The sequence below is a fragment of the Enhydra lutris genome, unplaced genomic scaffold, assembly GCF_002288905.1.
Source record: "Enhydra lutris kenyoni isolate GAN:26980312 unplaced genomic scaffold, ASM228890v2 scaffoldscaffold56, whole genome shotgun sequence".
NCBI lineage: Eukaryota > Metazoa > Chordata > Mammalia > Carnivora > Mustelidae > Enhydra > Enhydra lutris.
In genome coordinates this window covers 10,925,990-10,949,550 of record NW_019154140.1, presented here as the reverse complement: position 1 = coordinate 10,949,550, position 23,561 = coordinate 10,925,990, and the positions used below count along the sequence as shown (strand labels likewise).

The 23,561-nt window shown below is 49.4% G+C and overlaps 1 protein-coding gene across 2 annotated transcripts; it reads left to right on the top strand.

Moving 5' to 3' along the window:
- Positions 1-14,375: 14,375 nt before the first annotated feature.
- On the top strand, positions 14,376-20,165 carry LOC111157784 (keratin 3). Of its 2 annotated transcripts, XM_022519418.1 has the most exons (10): positions 14,382-14,789; positions 14,826-15,058; positions 16,128-16,348; positions 16,960-17,020; positions 17,359-17,454; positions 17,724-17,888; positions 18,309-18,434; positions 18,737-18,957; positions 19,312-19,346; positions 19,813-20,165. In XM_022519418.1, exons 1-10 carry the CDS (start codon positions 14,435-14,437, stop codon positions 20,163-20,165), a joined length of 1,866 nt encoding a protein of 621 aa, XP_022375126.1. In that variant the 5' UTR covers positions 14,382-14,434. The 2 variants fall into 2 exon arrangements, with proteins under 2 accessions (XP_022375125.1, XP_022375126.1); XM_022519417.1 differs by having other exon boundaries at positions 14,376-15,058.
- The last annotated feature ends 3,396 nt before the right edge of the window (positions 20,166-23,561 follow it).

Sequence of the window (23,561 nt, the reverse complement as noted above, 5' to 3'; positions counted from 1 at the left end):
AATTTGAGGGAGAAATGCAGTGTGTGGAGCCTGAAACCTGCCTATAGAAGAGGGTCACAAACTCAAAACAACCAACAATGACATAAAGATGATAGGAAATCAGAACAGGACCATCTCAGTGCTGAGCCTGCAGTGAATCTGGAGGGAAGGAATTGAGGAGAGGCAGTTAGGGGGTCTCCACTGAATATGGAATGGGGGTTAGGGAGCTTGTGGAGAGTTTATACTTAGCATCTAGCAAGGCTTCCCTATTTTCATGAGACTCTATGTGGAGGACTCAATCCTACTGGACCAGCAAGGCTTTAAGGAACTTGTTTCAAGAATCAACAAGGTCCCGATTGCTGGATGGAGGGCTGGAAGCATGTCATCCTCACAGAGATTTCATGCTGTGCTCACTTCCCATCTCAGGTGGTTATGTCTGGGGTTATGTCTATATTGCTGTCCCTGAGTAGTAGGGGTGTGGGAGAGGGTAGGCAGGTTTGCTAGAGTGGTAAGAAGCTGCCAGGTGAAGCTGCCTGATTGGGACTAGTTCTGGAGATTATGATTGAAGAAATGAAGAATGGGGTGAGGACAGTCAGAGGTGAGGATCTGTGTCCTTTGTGGACGCCCTGTTTCCATACTGGACCAGTTCCAAGATACCTGGAGGAACATAATTTTCCTGTACAGCTCCTCTTGTGGTCTGACCTAAATCCTTCCTACTGCAGATGCAGAATACACTCATTTCCCTGGCCACCCAATTGGTGCTTCCTACCCTGGACTGCCAGGCAATTCATTCAGACTCCAATCCCTCTAGCACAGTGCCCATTGGGCCTTTATTCTGTGCAGACAGAAGGACACACAGTTTGCCCAAGGCCAGTCCCTGCCCATGTGTCCTTCACACAGACCCGGAGGCAGGCTCAGGGCAGCAGGGGCAGAGATTAACAAAGGGTTAATCTCAGGGGCTCTTGCTTCCTGGGCTGGAAGGCTGGTCCTTCAGAAGCCCTGCCCTAATCTTACCATTGTCTTGTCCTGGTGTCAGAGGAGGAAGTCTTTGACTTTTTCCCACCACAACAGCCCCTGCCCTGGGAAAATGCTGAATTGGCTCTTTTCTGAGTTTCTTGAGTGGGGAGGAGGAGTCAAGGGTTGGTGGCAGGGGAGAGACTTCTGAAGTTTACCTACCAGGAAGGTGCAGGTTGTGGTGGGCCACACTGAGAAGCTGGGGGCAGGTTAATGAATTTCTCATGCCCTCTGAGCAAGCAAAGTGTGGAAGTAGTCAGCTCGAGTAGGGTTCAGTATAATGCTTTACATAGGAAACTCAGATCGATTGGGTGTGTATCTCAGAATAAATGTTTTTGTAGGCAAGCGGCTACAAGGGTATGTTTGTGTTTTATTTCTATAAAGAAGACTCCTGGTTTACATAAAGACGGAAAACATTCTTGTTGGTCTCTATTACCAAAACAGTCCAGGGGAGTGGATCCTGGCCATGATCCATAGGTTTGGAACTGCCTGGCTATACAAAAGGGATTATCTGAAGGGGAAAATCCACTCCTGAGATAATAAACACGGCTCTTCTCTTAGATCCTTTGAATTGGATCCTGCCAGTTCTTCGTGTTCAAGGGAACTATGGAGACACAGATTGCATTACCTGCCCCTTGGTAGGCCCCACATGCTCAATACCCTCCAAAATGCGTTACCTTGAGGCCTACTAAAATCACTTCTCACATTGTAATGGCCCAAATGTGGGTTGGCAGATCTTTAACTCAGTTTATTTGAGTCATCTGGTCTGACCCTCACTCTCCAAGCTCTTGACTTCTAGCCTTGGCTGCAACCTCACAGGTGGTTTGGCTCCGGCTCCTGGCTCCCAAGCAATGGCCTCATTTGCTTAGGTCCCTTTCCCTTTACCAAGACCTTCTGCTCTGGGTCCAACCTTCTGGCTTTGGAAAATTCTTGCCAACACTTCTGAAGTCTCTCTCCTTTGTCAGCAGTGAAACTGAAGGATACAGCAAAGAGGGGTTTATTTAATGTTGCCCCATTGCGGGATTTTGATTTGGCTTACTGTTGGGACCCAGGCTTTGGATTCTAACACCAGAGGACCTCAGAATAAGGCAGATCAACTACTATATCTTGGGTGCTGGTCAAGGTTTAGTGAAATAGCTATCTAGGGAAATAACTAATGGAGTTTTGTCCCCCCTTATTACCCTCTAGGACAAGGTAATGGTGGGCATCCTGGGACCAAAGGAAGGAACAGGGGCAGTGGCTCGGTGGCTCAGTGGGTTAAGCCTCTGCCTTCGGCTCAGGTCATGATCTCAGGGTCCTAGGATCCGATCAGCAGGGAGCCTGCTTCCCCCTCCGCCTCTGCTTGGCTCTCTGCCTATTTATGCTCTCTTGTTCTCTCTGTCAAATAAATAAATAAATAAATAAATAAATAAATAAATAAATAAAATCTTTTTTTTTTTTTAAAAAGGAAGGAACAGGCTGAGGGAAGAGGCCATTTTACTTTTCTAAAGATTATTTATTTATTTATTTGACAGACAGAGATAACAAGTAGGCAGAGAGGCAGGCAGAGAGAGGAAGGGAAGCAGGCTATCTGCTGAGCAGAGAGACCGATGCAGGGCTTGATCCCAGGACTCTGGGATCATGACCTGAGCCGGAGGCAGAGACTTTAACCCACTGAGCCACCCAGGCACCCCATGGGAAGAGGCCATTTTAGCATCTGCTCCATCTGTTTGCTCTGTTAAAGGTAGAGACTGAATAGTTACCTCTGTACCCCATGAGGAGAAGGCTGGGAGTGTAGGGCTGTCGCCATGAAGGGTCTTGGTGTAAGCCCCAGGACTCAAGCTCCTTGTTGCCCATGGTTTCTTGCGTTGACTTGGGGGTCAATGTAAAATTGTTCTGCATCTGTAGGTTTTTTACTTGAAGTGTTGTGGATTTGGTCCTCAAAAAAAATTTTTTTTAAAATTTCTTTTCAGCATAACAGAATTCATTGTTCATGCACCACACCCAGTGCTCCATGCAATATGTGCCCTCCATAATACCCACCACCTGGCTCCCCCAACCTCCCAACCCCCACCCCTTCAAAACCCTCAGATTGTTTTTCAGAGTCCATAGTCTCTCATGGTTCATCTCCCCTTCCAATTTCCCTCAACTCCCTTCTCCTCTCCATCTCCCTTTGTCCTCCATGTTATTTGTTATGCTCCACAAATAAGTGAACCATATGATACTTGACTCTCTCTGCTTGACTTATTTCACTCAACATCATCTCTTCCAGTCCCATCCATGTTGCTACAAAAGTTGGGTATTCATCCTTTCTGATGGAGGCATAATACTCCATAGTGTATATGGACCACATCTTCCTTATCCATTCGTCCGTTGAAGGGCATCTTGGTTCTTTCCACAGTTTGGTGACCGTGGCCATTGCTGCTATAAACATTGGGGGACAGATGGCCCTTCTTTTCACTACATCTAGATCTTTGGGGTAAATACCCAGTAGTGCAATTGCAGGGTCATAGGGAAGCTCTATTTTTAATTTCTTGAGGAATCTCCACACTGTTCTCCAAAGTGGCTGCACCAACTTGCATTCCCACCAACAGTGTAAGAGGGTTCCCCTTTCTCCACATCCTCTCCAACACACGTTGTTTCCTGTCTTGCTAATTTTGGCCATTCTAACTGGTGTAAGGTGGTATCTCAATGTGGTTTTAATTTGAATCTCCCTGATGGCTAGTGATGATGAACATTTCTTCATGTGTCTCATAGCCACTTGTATGTCTTCATTGGAGAAATGTCTGTTCATGTCTTCTGCCCATTTTTTGACATGATTATCTGTTTTGTGTGTGTTGAGTTTGAGAAGTTCTTTATAGATCCTGGATATCAACCTTTTGTCTGTACTGTCATTTGCAAATATCTTCTCCCATTCCGTGGGTTGCCTTTTTGTTTTGTTGACTGTTTCCTTTGCTGTGCAGAAGCTTTTGATCTTGATGAAGTCCCAAAAGTTCATTTTCACTTTTGTTTCCTTTGCTTTTGGAGACATACCTTGAAAGAAGTTGCTGTGGCTGATATTGAAGAGGTTACTGCCTATGTTTTCCTCTAGGATTCTGATGGATTCCTATCTCACACTGAGGTCTTTTATCCATTTTGAGTTTATCTTTGTGTACGGTGTAAGGGAATGGTCAAGTTTCATTCTTCTCCATATAGCTGTCCAATTTTCCCAGCACCATTTATTGAAGAGACTGTCTTTTTTCCACCGTATATTTTTTCCTGCTTTGTCGAAGACTATTTTGGTCCTCAAAAATTTAAAGGAGAAGCTAGATGAGCTAGGGAGAGTTTTTTGGCAGAAAGGGTTTGGATTGCCATTTGCCATTCACCTATCCATCCTTCACTGCCCATCAGTCTACCATCTATCTATCCATCCATCTATCTCTCCGTCCATCCACCCATTCATTAGCCTTTGAATTCTGTAAGGCAAGGACCATGATTTATTCATTTTGATATTTCAAGGTCAGTGTGCTTGTCACATAGTAGATGTGTTGGTTTAATGAATGAACAAATGTCCTAGGCAATGTTCTAATAAGAATTAAAGTATTCTTTTACAGAGTTTTCAACTGGGATAATAATGACTAGATAAAAACAAGAACATATGTAACTTGGCAACCTGATAGACATGTTCTTGGGAATTACAAACAAGGGCTATGGGAGTCTAGAAAAGGGTGAAATTACTTTCAGTCTTGGGTGAGGGGGTTGGCAATCACAGGAGGCTTCATGGAGGAGGTGGCATTTAAGTTGGATCTGGAAGGACGGGTAGGCCTGGGTATTAGAGATGGGTAGAGGGCAGGATTCTAATCTCCTCTAAGAGGAAATTTTTTTTTTTTCCAGGAAGTCCTGAGCAGCTCTACCTTATTGGCTCACCCTGTTCCTTTGATTCCCTTGGGCTTCCTCAGGCCTCATTCTGATCATACTCCCTTCCCTGTGTGGTGTCCTGAGGGGCTGCAGCATTACACTCATTAGACTGGGCACTTGTCTGCCTGCAAATCAGCTGTCTAAGATCTTCAGCTTGACAAGCATTACAGGGGACCATCACTCTTAAGGAGGACATAGTTTATTATGTGTGTGTGTGTGTGTGTGTGTGTGTGTGTATGTGTGTGCGCCTATGGGGACTGTCAGGGAGGCAGACACATTAGACACAGATTTTCCATACTTTCCGGAGACTATTAAGAACAAGAGTAGGAGGGGCCCCTGGGTGGCTCAGTGGGTTAAAGCCTCTGCCTCCGGCTCAGGTCATGATCCCAGGATCCTGGAATCGAGCCCCACATCGGGCTCTCTGCTCAGCGGGGAGCCTGCTTCCTCCTCTCTCTCTGCCTGCCTCTCTGCCTACTTGTGATCTCCATCTGTCAGATAAATAAATAAAATCTTAAAAAAAAAGAGCAACAGTAGGAGTCATCCAGGTAAAGGGTTATGGACCTGGAGCTGGGGTGAGAGGCACAGGGTAGAAGGGGTGCTCTAGGCAGCAAGAATATCAGCACAAGAGAAGGGAAGTGTGGCATAACTAAGTGTGCCAAACAGCTTAGCATCCTTAGAATTCCACTTTTAAGGGCAAAGGTTGTGGGAGTGGGAGCTGGGGAGGTAGGTTGAGGCCAGGCTGTGAGGACCATGGCTTGACCCATCGTCCAGTTTTTTGGGGCTTGGGGTTTGTGCTCTAAGACTAGACAAGCTCAGACTGAGGCATGTCGGAAAGAACAAGCTCTGGATGAGAGGAAGAGGGAACTCTGGGCCACCTGCTTTCAGGGTGTGGCCTTTAGGCTCAGGTTGTGCTTTGGACTCAACGTCGGGAGCTTCACACAGCTAGAATGCTAAGCCTTATCACTGCTCTGCCTCCTTTCCTGCTCTTGCTTACCATGAGGTATTGTTCCAGGACCCAAGAGGCTTGTCATCACTCCATTGTCTCCTGGCAAAAGCGTCTTCTTCCTACTGATATCCATTCCTTCAGTATTTGTGTACCGTCCATATACTGGGGGCTGTCAATCACTGAATCTGAACTTAAGTAGTATCCCATGGTCACCTTATTTCCCACTGTGATCACACCCTCTGCTTTATGTCCAACTGATTCCCTCGAAGTCTGCAGCAGAGACAGCGAGAGCCCTGCTTTTCAAATCATTGCGTGGAAAAAGAAATCTAAGTTTCTTGTTAACTTTTTCTTCCCTGGGTTAAGTGATCACTTGACATTTCTCCCCTCCTTCCCTTTTAGCTTTTGTTTCAAGCAATTTATTTCATAACTTCATAAGTGATTTTTGGAATCTCCTGCTGAGGACAAGATGGGGTTTCTGCTGTAGACAACCTGCAGTTTCAGGAGCATGCTGGACAAACACGACTCAGCACCCACACGGTGGAGAGCTCCCATTGTGCCGGAAGAAGCTTACAGATAAAAGTTTTTTGAGGGAGAGCATCTCTCTCAGTTTTCTTGTCTTATTTCTCTTCTCTGTAAGTGTACTGTTCCTTCAGTTCATTCTCACTGCAGGATGTGGAAGTGAATTGTTTAAAACTGGGAGGCAAGTGCCTGTCCTGGAAGTTTAGGAAGAGGAAGCCGGTCTCAACACCTTCTCCCTTGACCCCATAACTGAATCTCTACACAGCACTCAGACTCATCTTTTTAAAAGTCAGCTCATGTCTTGCCTTTGCTGAAACACTTCAGAGACTTCTCCTCTCAGAGTAAAAGCTGGCCTTATTCAGTGTCTCGAAGCCTCATTGTCCTGTCTCCAAGCTGCCTCAGACCTCACTGTGCTCTTCTTCTCTCACTCTGCTTCAGCTGTGCTAGCCCCATACTGTTCCTCACACGGTCCTCACACTCCTGCCTCAGGGCCTTTGCATTTGTGGTTCCCTCTGCCAGGATGTTCTTTACTCACATGATTGCATGCAGATTCTTAGCTCAGGTCCCCTTAGACCACCCTCTGAGATAGCACCCCTGGTCATGATTACTCCCCTCTCCTGCTGCATTTATTTGGTAGTTCCTTTCACAGCCTGACAAATATATATTTATTTCTTTATTGTCTGTCTCCTACTGGCACAGGGACTCTAGAAGACTAGGGATGTCATCTGTTTTTTCCACTATTGCATTCCCAGTGCCTAGAACAGTGCTTGGTAAATAGTAAGTGCTCAATAAATATTCATTTCATGAATATAGAGAGTGCGGGAAGGCTGGGCAGGGCTGATGTTATGCATCTGTGGAAGAAGGACATTAAGTCAAGAATATGATGGAGAGTGGGGCCTGGCTGGCTCAGTCCAGGATCTCAGGGTCCTGGGATCAAGCCTCGGGTTGGGCTATGTGCTCACTGGGGAGTCTGCTTGAGGATTCTCTCCCTTTGCCCCTCCTCCTGCTTGTGCTTTCTCCCTCTCTCAAATAAATAAATAAAATATTTAAAAAAAAAGAATTGATGCAGAAAACGGGTGCTTGGGTCACACTGGAGCAATTAATTCACTGAATTAACCTGTGATTATTCTAGAGCAACAGAAGTGTCCATGTTAGTGCTCATTCTCATGTGAGAACAGGAACATATCCCAGAGTGGCACAAAATGGCAAATACACAATAATAGTGAACGTTTTCTGGGTATTCAGGATGTCTAGGTACCATATGTTTACCATGCATTATTTAATTCAATTCTCACAACAGCTATGGAAGATTAATCTGCTATTATTTTATCTTACAGATGAGGAAGCTAAGGCTTGGAGAGGTTTGGTAACTCGCCCAAGAACACAAGTAAATCAGAGGCAGAGCCAGAATTCAAGCCCAGGACTACCTGGCTTACCTGGGAGAAAGCCTGTATCTTTCCCCCAGGCAGGACCCATGTAAGCCAACAGATGAAGGAGGCAAACCTATACTTGCATTGAAAGAAGCACAGCGTCCACATCACAGACAGTCCTTATAGCAGTTTTGTCACACAGTACATCACCTTTGAGTATTATACCTTAATGAGGCACTGAGATTTTAAGAGTTTCATTCACAAAATAGAGTGAAGAGTGCTGGAAACTGGGAGAAGCAGCTGGGTATATTGAACCCAGCTGAGAACAGCTTCTGGAAATTCAAGAGTATTTTCTTATATCAGAATAGGTGTCCTACAGAAGCCAGGGAGGTTTGTGAGTGTTGCTCTGGAAGGCCAGATGAGAGCAAAGTCATGTCAGTTCAGGTCACATCCATTAAAGGCCTGCCAGGACCAGATGCTGATGAACACAAAGGCAGGGAAGATGGCAGTGCTGACACTCAGAGGGCACAGCCTGGCAGGGAACTTCACATGGGGACAGAGAGACCTGTCTAAGGGACAGAGCGGTCCAACAGTGGAAGAGGCTGGTTGGAAGGAGTTTGAGCCCTGAGGCTAAAGGTCTCAAGGGACTGTTGTGTTAATTGCCAGGGTTCCAAGCATCCAAATGTGCACACATGTCTGTAGACTGAATAAATCGTATGTCTTTCATACTGCCATTTTGAAATGTATGTGATTGTAAAATGCAGTTTTATTTAAAAGCATTGTTGAGTTCACAGTAAAAGTGTATGTTCTCCAATAATATTGAAAGTACAAATTCTTTTTTTTTATTTTAAAGATTTTATTTATTTATTTGACAGACAGAGATCACAAGTAGGCAGAGAGGCGGGCAGAAAGAGAGGAGGAAGCAGGCTCCCTGCTGAGCAGAGAACCCGATGTGGGACTCGATCCCAGGACCCCAGGATCATGACCTGAGCCGAAGGTAGAGGCCCTAACCTACTGAGCCACCCAGGCGCCCTGAAAGTACAAATTCTAATCTATGTGAAGGTTAATATAATTTTTTGATGTGAAAAGGGGCCTTCAGATCTGGACAGGGGTGGGAGCCAAAGTGGCATCATGATCAGGTGGGTGAGACCCCTGTAGACCCTGACTTCATTGATCCCACAAAGAGGTGGCCTCCTGCTGGAGCAGAGGGTACTGAAGCTAGATCCAAGAAGAACTTCCTCAGCTTAGAGTGGTGCCTTGATGGCCTGGGTAAGCCAGAAGTTTGGATAAAGAGCCTTCCATGGGGATCTTGAAGAGCAGGAGAGGCTTTGTGGAAAGACAGGGGACTGCCTCGAGGCAGAGTACACTGGCCAGCCTCCTGGTTGTAGCGTCCTATGAGGCTGATTTTATACACTGTAAAACAGTGACTCACTCATTTATCTAGGGAGAAGAGCTTAGGATGCTTAATTAAGCTTCAAATAATCCAGATGCACAGGGTGAGTGTAAGTCAACTGTGTTTTTTCCAAATATTTATTGGGTCTTGCCAATCCAGAGGGCTGGGCAGGACCATCATGAATTTCAACCCAGGGTTGCTTCCTCCACTTCCATCACCTGTATCACTGAGGACTCTTCAATCAGAATCAATGTTCTAGTCCTGCTAATACATTCCAGTTCCTGGTTGGCTTCTTGTTCCCTCATGGGCAATGCCTGCTCTGAAATTGTGGCAGCAGAACAAGAGTAGATTAAGCCCTTCCTTCCACTCCTTCTGCTACTGTCTGGAGAGGTCCCAGCTCTAGAACTAGGTGAAGACAGTGGTGGGTTGTGACTTTGCTTCTCAAAGATTCTTCTTCAAGCTAATTCCCTCCAGAGGAATGGCAAGTATGGCTTAGAATCAGTGAGCTCTGGCCATGGCTGGAATCTCCCCCAGTTGGGGGACAGTTGGGTACCTTGATTAACTGTGGGTTTATGAATCCTAGAGATTCATACCCTAGACTTCAGGGCCCACACCCAGCCACACAGCAACCTCATTCTGTCAGGCAGGCCCTCCATCCTGTTCCACCCTCCAGTCCCTTTCTTCTCTAGCCAGGGCTACCTCATCCCTGTATTGGTCAGGGCTCATACCTGCAAATATGAACATCCATTCTGTCAAATGTAAATGAAAAATAGTGTATTAAGGGACATTGTTGCCCACGGCATCTCTGGGAGTTGGGTAGCCTGGAGTCATGCTCAGCCACACCTGGGGGCTGCTCTGGTGACAACGACGTGGCCATTGCTGTTGTGCCCATGATGTTTGGGGCAAAGTGACAACATCCCACCTCTGCCCATGGAGGCCCAGATGTGTCCGTCATTGCACTCTCTAGGAAGCCCAATTGCTTTGTCTGTCCACGGCTATCTCCTTACATCATCTATATCAGAGTCTGAGTTTCACAAGGGTCTACCTCATTGGAAGAATCTAGGCCAGAGGCCTGGCCTCCAGCTGTAAAGGAGTCTGGGAACATCTTTTCTGGATTTTGCCCTAGGAAGGTGGGAATCACAATGTGGGAAATAGCCAAAATGTAGGAATGGTGTTCACGATGTTGTGTAGCCACAAATGACAAAAGTCCGCCATGGTCATCACTTTCTGAATCCAACCATGCTTGTTTTCAACACTGAGACTTGGCTCATGACCACCTGGGCTGAAATGCTTTTCCTTCTCTCTAATCCTGCTCTTCTCAGAAGTTTTGGCTCACGTCTCTTCATGAAGCCTTCCTGTGTGATTCTGTGTTTTTCCAACTGTCCACGCCCTCACAGCACCCACTACACAACAAACAGTTTTACAGTCTTGCTTGGTTTGGCTTGTCTAGACTGTGAACTCTTTGGAAACGATTCTACCACACGGCAACTGAGACAGTCAAGGCTCAGAAAACACTCTTCATATTTGCTCACTGGTTTCTCTGTGGAAGGCTGACAGTTGAGGCCCCGCTTCCCCTCATCCCAAGTCATGGAGTTCGATATGGCTTCTATCTATCCAGCCCCAAGCTGTGCTCCCATTCCCTGGGTGGGGGGGGGGGGGTTGCTCCATGGATAAATGCAAGTGGAATAATCATTTTGTGGAATTGATTCTTTTGACAGGCATGAAAGCTGACAAAAATAGTTAACAATGATAGTGAACATGGCCTGAACTCAGGTGGTATGCTAGGTACTTTCCAGGCATGACAATGACCTTATGAGAAACATATCATTAATAACTGAATCTTATAGACAAGGAAACTGAGGCCTGGAGAGGTTAAACCTTGCTCAGGGATGTGCAGTGACAACACTGAGGTTTAAAAACTGCGTCTGTGTACACCTGAACTACCCTTATGTATGTCAGTTAGATTTCCGTTAAAAAAATTTTAAAAAACTGGGTCCGTTTGGCTCTAAAGTACTTGGTTTTTAATACTAAGAAAAAGAAATATGGCCCAATTTTTGTGGCACATTTTTATTTTTATTTTTATTTTTTTTTATTTTTTTATTTTTTTAATTTTATTTATTTATTTGTCAGAGAGAGAGAGGGAGAGAGAGCAAGCACAGGCAGACAGAATGGCAGGCAGAGGCAGAGGGAGAAGCAGGCTCCCTGATGAGCAAGGAGCCCGATGTGGGATTCGATCCCAGGACGCTGGGATCATGACCTGAGCGGAAGGCAGCTGCTTAACCAACTGAGCCACCCAGGCGTCCCTGTGGCACATTTTTAAAAAGATTTATTTATTTTAGAGAAAAGGAGAGAGAGAGAGAGAGAGAGAGAGAGAGAGAGAAAGCGTGGGGTGGGGAGGGGCAGAGGGAGAAGGAGAGAGAGAATCTTAAGCAGACTCCATACTGAGTGCCGAGCCCGAAACTGGACTCCATCTCACGACCCTGAAGTCAGGACCTGAGATCAAGACCAGAGCTGAAATCAAGAGTTAGATGCTTAACTGACTGAGCCACCCAGGCGCCCCTGTGAAATATTTTTTGAAACACTCGACAGATCCCACTCATCTAGCTCTGTTCCTGCGAGATTCAGAGGGGCCGAGGTGATTGCCATCTTCAATGGTTAATGATGCTGAAACCCAGAGGATCTAAACAGCTTTGGTCATGTTTAGTCATGGGGTGGGGCTGGCCCAGCTCTGGGTTTGGTTCATTCTTTAAAATGTGGTTCTTGTGAGGGAGAAAAGTGAAGGAGGGTGGCTATTGGTGGCCACCCTCTTGGCCTTGGGCCAATTTCACATGTCATGAAGCCTGGGTCAGTGGCTGGGCAAGGTCAGAGTTTCAGTTTAGACTTGCTAGGGAGGGGATCCTAGTACAGGGCAAGAGGCAGATTGTAGGATCTCAAATACCCAGTCAACTTCAAGCTGACTCTGGGACTTTATTTATTTATTTAAAATTTTATTTATTTATTTGAGAGCGAGTGAGCAAGTGAGCTAGAGAGAGAGAGAAAGAGAGAGAGAGCACGAGGAGGGGCAGGCAGAGGGAGAGAGAGAAGCAGACTCCCCTCTGAGCAGGGAGCCCATCTCGGAGTTCCGTCCCAGGACCCTGGGATCCTGACCCCAGCGGAAGGCAGACGTTTAACCAACTGAGCCATCCAGGTGCCCCTGATTGATTCTTTTTAAATTAAAATATAATCGACATACAAAATTACATTAGTTTCAGTGTGCAAATAGTGATTCTAAAATTACATACATTACAAAATGCTCACCAGGGTGTGTGTCACAATACAAAGTTACTACAATACCATTGACTATATTCCCTATGCAGTGCTTAACATTCCTGAGATTTATTTTATAAATAAATATTTTATAAACTGGAAGTTTGTGTCTCTTAACCCCCTTCATCTATTTTGCCCATCCCCCCACCCCTCTGATGGAGTGATTCTCAATTGGTTGGTTCCCGAACTGTGATTCCACATTTTTTTTACTGGAAAGGAGGAGGCACTCATTGTGCACGTATATCTGCACACCAGATTTGAGAGGTCTGGATTCCTCATGCTAAGATAATCTCAATTAGTTTAGGTTACCTCATGTCATGGGATTTGAACCCACTTTTGACCGGTTTTATTTGGCTGTAATTCAGTAAAGCCTTAATTTATTCATGAATTCATCAGTTGATTAATTGATTGATTCATTCAACCAAACAACTTTTATGAGCATCTATCATTGGCAAAGCACGGTGCTAAGAAGCAAGGGATCCAGTACATTAAGAAGATCGTAAACTCCTGGAAAGCTTATGACTTTATTCTCAGGAAGGGGCCAAGATGATGGGTAGCCTGTGAGTAACAAATGGCAGAGAGAAGGACAGAAATGGGAGAACCAGGTCACAGAAGAAAATTTCATTTCCTCTGCACTTGGGCCGTTCCCAGCCCCACCCAGCCCTGAACAACCCCCTGTCCTTTCCTCCCTTCTCATTGAGCCAGCTTCTGCCGGCTCTGCACAAGCCACACCCTTAGCAGGGCCTAACGTGTGGCGGAGAGAACGAAAAAAGACCTGTCCTGGAGAGATAAGCGGCTAATTTGGCAGGAAGGCTTTCCTCTTGGACAAGCCAAACCCAGTCCTAAGCCTCTGAAAAACACCAGGCTGGCAAGTTCTCAGGCTTTCGGAGTCAGACATGTATGGCCGTGCTATGGCACTGCTGGTCCGGCTTCCCGAGGCTGGGGATGGGTCTGGATACTGAGGCTACAGACTCCTGGGAGCATAGTCCCTTAACCTGAGAATGGCCCCCGTGTGTCCTGTTCACCACGGAGAATCTGTACCTTGCACCGTGCCTAGCACGAGTTAGAAGATCAGTAATTACTTGGTGAACAGGTGGTAGAATTGATGTTTGAATTTCCTGTCCTCTGGGACTTGGGCTGAAACCAGAGAAGTGGCAAAAATGTTGGAAGCAGGAAAGGAAGCTTTCGAGATGCGCCAAGATATGGAATAATGTACAGTTTCTCTGGGAAATTTTCAAAGCAAGCAAGCAAGCAAGCAAGGAAACAAACAAACATTTCTCATGTTGAATTTTGCTGTTGTCTCATCAAAGTGCATAGGTGCTAACTGCCCTTTTTCTTGGAAGACAGTCATGAACCCAAATGCCATTGCCTCCTGACCTGCAGCTTGGGATAGGAGGAAGATTTGTCATGGCTCTGAGCTCTGTTTCCAGAAAGGGAGGAAGAGAGGTCATCATTTCATTCCCAAACCTAGCACAGAGCTGGGCACACAGTGGGTATTCGACGGCCATGTGTTGGCTGTGGAGTGAACTGAATCATCCCTTCTGTCGAGATCCTTGCACTGAGTCTGGGTGGGCTTCACTGTTTCCACTACCCAGACAACCAGAACCTCCCGAACCCACCTTCCAGTCCAGTCATTCCACAGCGGAAGGCAGATAGATGGCTGCTGAGCACCTGGCAGGGATGAGTGTGCCTCCTGGGTCCTGTCAGACAAAGCTAGGAGGTGGCCATGCCCAAGCATGGGGCACGCCAGGCGCCACCCCCTGCCAGGTAAGCCTGCCACCTTAGCATTTTTACCATTTCAGATTATTTTCAAGGTGTGTTTAGTAGCCTGGAACAAACTTATTGCCTTGGAGGCAAACCCCACCCATAACTGTTTGGGATTAATTATCTCTCTTTGGTTTGAGCCCAGCCACCTCCTTGAGGTATATAAAGGGATTTATTCTGCACAAGTCTTCAGCTCCCTTCCCTCTTCCTCTGACTCTCAGTGTCCTGCTTAACTCTCGTGCTCTTCCTTCATCAAGCTCTCTCACCATGAACAGACAAGTCTGCAAGACATCTGGTGGCGGCAGCCAGGGTTTCTCGGGCCGCTCTGCCGTGGTCTCTGGCAGCAGCAGGATGAGCTGTGTGGCCCGCTCTGGGGGAGCTGGCGGAGGGGCCTGTGGGTTCCGGGCCGGAGCAGGTGGCTTTGGCAGTCGCAGCCTCTACAGCCTGGGTGGCAACAAGAGCATCTCCATCAGTGTGGCTGGTGGCTCCCGGGCTGGTGGCTTTGGGGGAGGGCGTAGCAGCTGTGGCAGTGGCTTTGGGGGTGGCTATGGAGGTGGCTTTGGTGGTGGCTTTGGTGGTGGCAGAGGAATGGGAGGTGGCTTTGGAGGAGCTGGTGGCTTAGGTGGGCTTGGTGGCTTTGGAGGAGCTGGTGGCTTAGGAGGGGCTGGTGGTTTTGGTGGGCCTGGTGGCTTTGGTGGGCCTGGTGGCTTTGGGGGGCCTGGTGGCTTTGGTCCTGGTGGCTTCCCCGGAGGAATCCAGGAAGTGACCGTCAACCAGAGCCTCCTGCAGCCCCTTAATGTGGAGATCGACCCCCAGATTGGGCAAGTAAAGACCCAGGAGCGGGAGCAGATCAAGACCCTCAACAACAAGTTTGCCTCCTTCATCGACAAGGTGATGAAGTTTGGACTGGGCCCCCATTTCTGGGCTGGGACTTTGAGTTTGACTTTCAGACAGTGTTTAGGATCAATCTTGGATGAGCCAGGCTGGAGGGGGATGGTTAGGCAGAGCTCTACAGTCTGGGAAGACGTTCAAGGCTGATGAGTTTGCCTACATGGTCCCTTGTGTAGGGAAGACAATGGGCTCCTCTTTGAACCTGGACATCTGCAAGTCCTGCTTCTCTGGCTCCCTGCTCCAGTCTCCTGACTGTTGCCTTATTTAGGCCCGGGCTGCAGCACTGGCAACACACAGCAAGAGCCACGACCCCTGGCAGGGGCGGGTCTGACCCAGGACTGGGCATTTTTTGGACATGAGCTGCCCTTTGAGGCTTTCTGGGAGGCCTGCTCCCTCCTTGCCCCTGTGCCAGGCAAAGGAGGTGGATGCCCTAAAGAAGGGATTAAAGAGGCTTACCTGGAACCTTAGTCCCAACAGGTCTGCAGAGAAGCTGGCAGTGAGTCTGCACCCCTAAATTGACTTGGTCTGGAAGAGAGGGGTGCTTGGTGCCCTCCAGACCAGGGTAGCTTACACTGATGGGATCCTCCCTGCCATGCTGATTATGGCATTCCAATCAGTATCAGTTCCCAGTGATTCACATCCCTTGAAGGGCTGAGTGTCAGCAGAGCTTTAGTTAGAAGCTATGCTGTTGAGTTCAAGTACATTTCTGCAGAGTGCACTGTATTTTTGCAGTTTGGGCTAGAGTCCTGAAGTCCCTTGGGGATGCAGAGCAGTCATCTTTAAAACTGCTTCCAGACAGGGGTTACTTCCAGTTGTCCCACGTGTTTCTCCTCCTTCTAGAACTTTCCAAACCATGCTGCATCTTTAGCAGCCCAAATCAAGCAGTCATCTGCCCATAGACTCTCCAGCTACAGTAGGGACCTAACTTCACATCCTTTCTAGGCCTTTGTGCTGGGGGATGGGGAGATTCAGACACTTAGTCCTACCTGAACCACTGGTGGTTCAGAACCTTCCCCCACACCATGCCTCTGCCACTAGTGTTGCCTGATGCAGCTTCCCCCCGATGCAGGTGCGGTTCCTGGAGCAGCAGAACAAGGTCCTGGAGACCAAGTGGAACCTGCTCCAGCAGCAGGGCACAAATTCCATGACCAGCACCAACAACCTGGAGCCCCTCTTTGAGACTTACATCAGCAACCAGCGGAGCTACCTGGACAGCATCCTGGGGGAGAGGGGCCGCCTGGACTCGGAGCTGAGGAACATGCAGGACCTAGTGGAGGACTTCAAGAAGAAGTGAGTGACAGATGCACAAATGGGAAGTTGCCATAGGCAACCAGGTTTCGGAGTCCCAGCTCTTCCCACACTCTTTCTGTCCATCCCCCCCCCCCCCCCCCAGCCCCTCCCCCCCCCCTTCCCCCCCCCCCCCCCCCCCCGCCCCCAGCACCTAGACTGTCTTCCTCTCCTTACCTTCACAGAGGGCAGCTTGGTTCATTGGGCTCCCTGCTCACCCTCCTTCCCCAAAGACAAGGGAAGTTATGGCAAGTGGCATGAGTGTAGGCTTGAGGAAGCACTTCTTCATGGTCCATGTTGGGGAAGATTCTGGTTCTAGGATCTGAAGGATGCTGGGACAACTCATGGTGTGCTGACCAACCGTCCCAGTTTCCCTGGCACAGAGAGGCTTCCCAGGATGTGGGACTTTCAGTGCTAGAACAAGGCCAGTGTGCTGGGGCAAACTGGAATGGCCGGTCCCCCTAACGAAGAGGGGGATGGTAAGGAGGATGTGTTCCGCTGAGAGGGGCTGCTGAGGGACAGGGATGGAGAGATGAACTTTCAGTTTCAGACGAAAGTGGTGTTTATGACTACCTCAAAACCCAAACTCAGCTATTTCTTTTTAATCCTTACAGGTATGAGGATGAAATCAATAAACGTACAGCTGCTGAGAATGAATTTGTGACCCTGAAGAAGGTAAGGGCTGTGTGTGAGATTCCTGGGGCTTGTGGGCACAGGTTTCCAGCTGAGCTGGGAAATCTTACTCCACCGCCATGGAGCTGCCAAATTCAGACACTTAGAGCAAAAAAGAGAAGCCAGGTTCTTTGTAGTCTGGAAAGATCCCTAAAAGAGTCAGTTCGTTTGTTTTCCATTTTGAATCATCCCAGTGGGATGTGAGTTACTCCTTCACGTGCAGACCAGCCTCGGACAAGGACTGGTCAGTCACCAGCCTCTCCTGACTTTTTCCTGCTGCACGTGCAGTTTGTTGTTTGTTCCTTGGGGGAATGAGGCCTTTATGCTTCTGTCTTTCCCAGGACGTGGACGCCGCCTACATGAACAAGGTGGAGCTTCAGGCCAAGGTGGATGTCTTAATGGATGAAATCAACTTCCTGACGAACCTCTATGATATGGTGAGGATGTTACCTCCTAAGAGGGGAGCAAGGGAAGGTGAGATAGTCTCAAGACTGGGGCACTTTGGTATCTAGAGCCCAGGAAGAGATAGGGCCCCTTGTTGGGGTTCCACAGGGTGGACGGCAGACTTGGGGTTCTCTGAGGAGCTGCGGGGCAGGGTGGGGTAGGTGTACCTTCAGTGCTGAGCCAGAGAATGGGTCTGTTGTTTCCAGGCCTCTGTATGCTTGTTGCAGAGGCCCTGAGAAATTAATAGGCTCTGTGTTGGTAGGAGCTGTCCCAGATGCAGAGCCATGTCAGCGACACATCCGTGGTCCTATCCATGGACAACAACCGCTTCCTGGACCTGGACAGCATCATCGCCGAGGTCAAGGCCCAGTATGAGGAGATCGCCCAGAGAAGCAAGGCCGAGGCTGAGGCGCTGTATCAGACCAAGGTGGGAGCTAGACACCTCTGAGAGGTTTCAGGGAGGCCGTGGCCCGTGGGCCTGCTGGGTGGTGAGTCCCCTGCGGTCACTGGGAGGACTCCTCTTGGTTCTACTCTCTGGGGACATCTTTCGAATGGTTGGTTGTTCAGTTGCAGAAAGTGCCGGCCCTGGTGGAAGGTGGTTCCACTGTCCCCTGTCAGACCATGTGGGACAGATTCTAGCTTGCTCAGGGACTGAAGGGTGGGAGAACGCTGACCATGGCAACCCAGATGGCAACTGTGGCCTCCAAAGTGTCCCTGCTGAAGCATAATCAATGTCATTTGAACAAATACTTACTGAGCACCTCAAGAATGGGTGGGTGATGTTAGGGATGGAGAGACAAGTCAGTCAAAGCTGCATCAACACCTCATCTTCTCTTCTGTTCCCCAGCTGGGAGAGCTGCAGACCACGGCTGGCAGACACGGGGATGACCTGAAGAGCACCAAGAGTGAGATCATGGAGCTCAACAGGATGCTCCAGAGGCTGCGGGCTGAGATCGAGAATGTTAAGAAGCAGGTGGGATGGCAATGGATGGGACTGGCGGGGGCTGGGGGCAAGGATCTCATGAGTCCTAGTCTGGAACAGACTTCTGGGGTCATCTCAGGCAGCACTGGCCTCCAGGGAGTTCAAAGACCAGGCCAGTCTAGAGGGCTGGCAATCCATAGAGAAAATATCTCAGTAGATGAAGACAAGATAGAGGTGTTGGGGAGTGCTGTTGCCTGGCTTGAAAATGCTTGCTATGGGATAAGCTATTGTAAGACTCAGAGAGTATGGGACCCTCCTAGGCTCATCTCTTCTCCTGCCTCTCCCTGCCCCAGAATGCCAACCTGCAGGCGGCCATCGCTGAGGCTGAGCAGCGCGGGGAGCTGGCCCTCAAGGACGCCAATGCCAAGCTCCAAGAGCTGCAGGCTGCCCTACAGCAGGCCAAGGATGACCTGGCCCGGCTGCTGAAGGAGTACCAGGAGCTGATGAATGTCAAGCTGGCCCTGGATGTGGAGATCGCCACCTACAGGAAGCTGCTGGAGGGGGAGGAGTGCAGGTGGGCTCTAATTCCATCTCCCCACCCTCCCTGACAGAAGGCACCTGCTGAGAGCCTGATAAATGACCAAGTAAATGAGAACAGAGGCCTGCTGTATGGAGAGAGGCCTCCACCTTCCACAGGCTCTGCAGAGAAGCACTTGCTTTCACAAGCCCACTCTCTCCATAGATGGCCAAATTTCAAGTGAAACCAGTGTGCACAGGGGTCTGTTATGGTCCACAGAAGGGTCAGAAACAGCACTGATCTGCTTGGCTTCTGAATTAGTTCTGGTTGCTGTTCAACACCTTCATCCATGAAAGATTGCTGGAAATTTGCTTTGTGACAGAGCTATCTGTCTCTTGCTTTCTCCTATAGGATGTCTGGAGAGTGCCAGAGCGCTGTCAGCATCTGTAAGTAGCCAAAATAATCATGACAATGAGAACCGATTCTGAAATATCTACACTCACACAGGGCAGTAGCATCTTACTTAGAAAATATTTCTGCGGAAGTTGGAGAGGTTTTCCATGGGTGGAAGGGGCAGCAGATCTGCTTTTGTCATTGTTTTGGGTTCAGGGCACTATTAATTGATCTATATGGGACCGGGAATATCCAGCAGGGAGCCTGTTAACGGGCAGAGAAATTCTGGATCATTTCCAACGGCGTCATCAAGAATTGACCATAGGTAGAAGGAACCACTGGGAGATTCATTAAGGACTTAGCACTACGGGGCGAGCACCTTATGCCATTAGATTGCATCACAGTGATCATCAGGAGCAAAGCCGCCTCGGTCTCATGCCCATCATCCCGGGCCCATTAGTTACGATAGAGGGAGGTGGGCGCTGGGCGCTAATCACTGTTCTGTCCTCTCCCCTGCAGCCGTGGTCAGCAGTGGCGGCGCGACATCGGGCTCGGCAGGTGGATTAGGCGGCGGCTTCGGCGGCGGCTTCGGTGCGGGAGGGGGCGCGGGCAGTGGCTTCGGCCGGGCAAGTGGCAGTGGCTTCGGAGGCGGCAGCGGTTTCGGCGGCGGCAGCGGCAGCGGCTTCGGCGGCGGCAGCTGCGGCTTCGGAGGCGGCAGCAGCGGCTTCGGGGGCGGCAGCAGCGGCTTCGGCGGCGGCAGCAGCTTCGGCTCCGGGGCTCGCTGCGGGGTGAGCAGCGGAGGCTTCAGCTCCGGCAGCAACCGGGGCGGGAGCGTCAAGTTCTCGCAGTCCTCGCAGCGCTGCTCGAGATAAACGCTGCGCCTGGGCCCCGCAGCCTCCCCAGTGCCTCGTGCCCCCAGCCGCGCCTTCCCTCCGCAGTCAGCGCCAACCCGCACCCTCCACACCCATCCCAGCACCGCGCCCTCCTAGCCGCTCTTTGGGGCTCGAAGACCGGGGCCTCTGGCTCCTCCATCCGGACCCCGGGCCGAGCCTAGCCTCGAGAACTCCGGGTGCTCTCTTGGGCTCCCGTCTCTGCCTGGTTGTCCAGGAGTGGCCTGAGCCACCACCTTGTCCTGCCCTTGGGGTCCCCTCCCTGGGGGAAATGGTCACCAGTTCTGATGTATATAACGCACAGACCCCTCTGCCAACCATTCTGTCGCCAATAAAGTGCATTGTGTTTCACATCAGGCCTCTGCGTCTTCCCTGGCCACCTTTCTCCCCACTGGAGTGACTCCTGTCACCCTCTCCCAGTGCTGTCTGTCCGCAGAACAGCTGGAATGCTGATTCTTTGCCTCTAAGGCAGTCACTCCCTCCTGTCCACTGTATGGGATCGAAATGGGCAAGATTGGGTGGTTCCTGTATTGTTTGAGCATGGTGAAGGGGTAGGGGAGAGGGGCTGGCAGGGTCACACTCCAGGAGGTCCTGTTGACTCACAGTTCTTAGAGGGGAAGGTGGGACCTTGTAGACTTTCATCTCCCCCTTGCCTTCTCTCATGTGGGGGAACCTAAGAGGGCCTTCAGTTGTTGAAGAGCTTGGGGATGGAGGAGTTCTTTCCTTGGCGCTGGTTCCTACTCCAGCTGACAAGCTGAAAGCTTTCCACCCCATCCAGGTGCACCTGGGCAAGTGTGAGCTGCTAGACCTCCAGGGCTGCAGGGATTTCCCAGAGCTACCTATCTCAAAGTCTGACCCCCAAACCCCACTCTGTAGAGGGATCTCTGCAGAAAGCCTTCTGTGTCCTTTAAATCTTTCCTCCTTGGAGCACATATTAGAGGTTCTGAGAAGGCTTGTAGCAAAGACTACCTGTTAGCTGTCTTTAACCCAGCTTTGCCCACAGAGGCCTCCTTTCTGGGTAAAAAACTATTGACACTGGTGGGAAAATGTCCTACACCTGTCTGCATGCACACTGGGTTCTTAGGTTGTGTGCCAGCCATGGAAGCTTCCAGAACCAGGAAGCCCCGATAAAGTATCAGTTAGCCATGGCAGTGCTGTCTGGAAGGTCATGGCTAGAAGAAACTCAGTCTCGAGGAGTCCAAGAGCTTTATTTGCAAAGAAGGAGACCGAGGGTCAGAGAGGTCTCGTGGTTTGCTTAGGATCCTAGAGCCTCTGAAGGTCTGAGCTGGGAGTACACCCAAGCATCCTAAGCCTGGAGCTCCTGCCCCTGCCCCACACTGTCTCTGAGGCTATATTTGCTCCCCTCATGGCCAGCTGCCTGGGTACTCAGAGAACACGTAGGCAATGGAGTAGAAATGGTAAGCCAGGCTGGGCCAGGGAAGCAATATTTCCATCTTAGGCCAAAGCTGAATTTCTTCCAGAGAAGGGAAATGATAATTAAACAGAGAAAACCAGCAACTGGGGCTTGAGATTTGCACGGACATCCTATGTTCTCACTTAGCAGAGCAATCCAGGGCCAGTTCTCTCTGATCTCCCAGGAAGACTCTTTGCAGGATGTGGGATTTGGTAGCTATTGCTTCATCTTTGGGCAGGAAGGTGACTTTTCTGGCTGGCATCCCTTCATGGACAAGGTTAGTTGGGTGAGACCCAGTGCCTGCCCCAGCTCAGAGCTCAGAGGGCTGGGTGTGCGGGAAGGTGCCAGGCCAGTGATGGGACAGCTGCTTCCCCTTGCGTGAAGTCTTTGTTAATGCATTCCTTCCTTCAACCAATATTCACTAAGTTAACTCTCAGGCACTGGGCTAAATGTTGGAGATACATCGGTGAGCAAAAATAAGATATTGTGTTGCTCTTGTTGTAATAAGGGAGCACAACAACAAAGTAAGCAAACAAACAATCAAAATAACTTCAAGCTCTGCGGTAAGTGTATGGGGAAGAGAACCTGGCGGCTGACCTGGAGAAATGGCAGGACTTGTGAACAGATTGGATGCAGGCATGAAGGAGAAGGAAGATGTGCCTGTGCTGCCTGGTTTTCCAGCGGGAGCAGTTGCATCACGGCTGATGCCGTCTGCAGAGGGGAGGGAAGGGAGGGGCCGAAGGTAGGATGGGTCTGAGGAGGCCCTTCAGGAGCTCGGCTCTAGATAAGTTTGAGCTGCTCACAAGGTAGACATCTGGCCTACAGCTGGAGCAGTGAATGTGGTTTCAGAAGGGACACATATCAGGACTGGAGACTCCCATTTGGACATCATCTGCATAAGGATGGTTAGGGTTGTTTCTAGAGCCATGGCAACCGCTGAGCTCTCCCAGGTGGATGGAAGAGAAGAGGGCCCAGGCTGAGCTCCAGCATCCAGAGTCAAGGAGAAGAGAACAATCAGCCAGGCAGTAGAGGCTGGGCCAAGTTTTCCAGAATACCTACCTCTGAGAAGTCAAGGGGTTTCTAAATGGGCTCCAAGGGACGCCCAGATGAGGACTAGCCTTTTTTGGGACACTATCCATGTCTCAAAGTTCACATTCAGCCAATGGCTTCTTTCCTTTGCTGTTCTCCCTGGACTCTAGCTACTGGCCCCTGTGCATCCTGTGGGGGTTTTCAGGACACCCCAACCATCTAAGTTGCCTTCAGGTGGCAGGGGGAATCCATGCAGCTTCTTAAAGGGGAGAGTAGCCAGGGATAGGCTGGCTCAGGAGGAATGGCACCATGGAGAGGGCTATTTCTTGGAGGTGTCATTGTCCCAAAGAAATGACCAAGCAGGTGAACTCAGTGCTAAGACCTGAGACTGAAGGAATTAACTCCATGCGTGGCTGGATATTCTCTATTTAGCCCTGATCATTTCTGATCCAGGCTGGAAACACTTCCAGGGAACTTTGCCTAATTCTGAGGACTCCTCTTTTTTCTTCACTTCAGCTTTTACAGAATTGTGAAATTCTATGGTGATTTTTCAGGTGCTCTTAAGTCTCTGGGCTTGGGTTTGCTTTCTTCCACTTGACTAGACTTTTTTATCTTTTGAGTAAGGAGCCAATTGGTGCTGTGTTGTCCATTCTTTTCCTATACTCTGAGGCACGTTTGTTTACCCACTGGGGAACTCTCCATGACTATTGAATAATGCTGACTTGTATGCCTTAAACTGGGATTTGGGGCTCTCTCTGCTTTGGTTCACTCCTGTTTTGTTTGCTCCTTGGGTGTGGAGTGGTACACCCTCCTGTGATGCCACAGGGACCCAACTGCAGCCCCTCACCCCAATCCCATCCCCATCCATTCCTCTCTGCCTACTCCCTCCCCACACCCCACCAGGGAAGAACACACCAAACAGTTTCTTCCTGTTC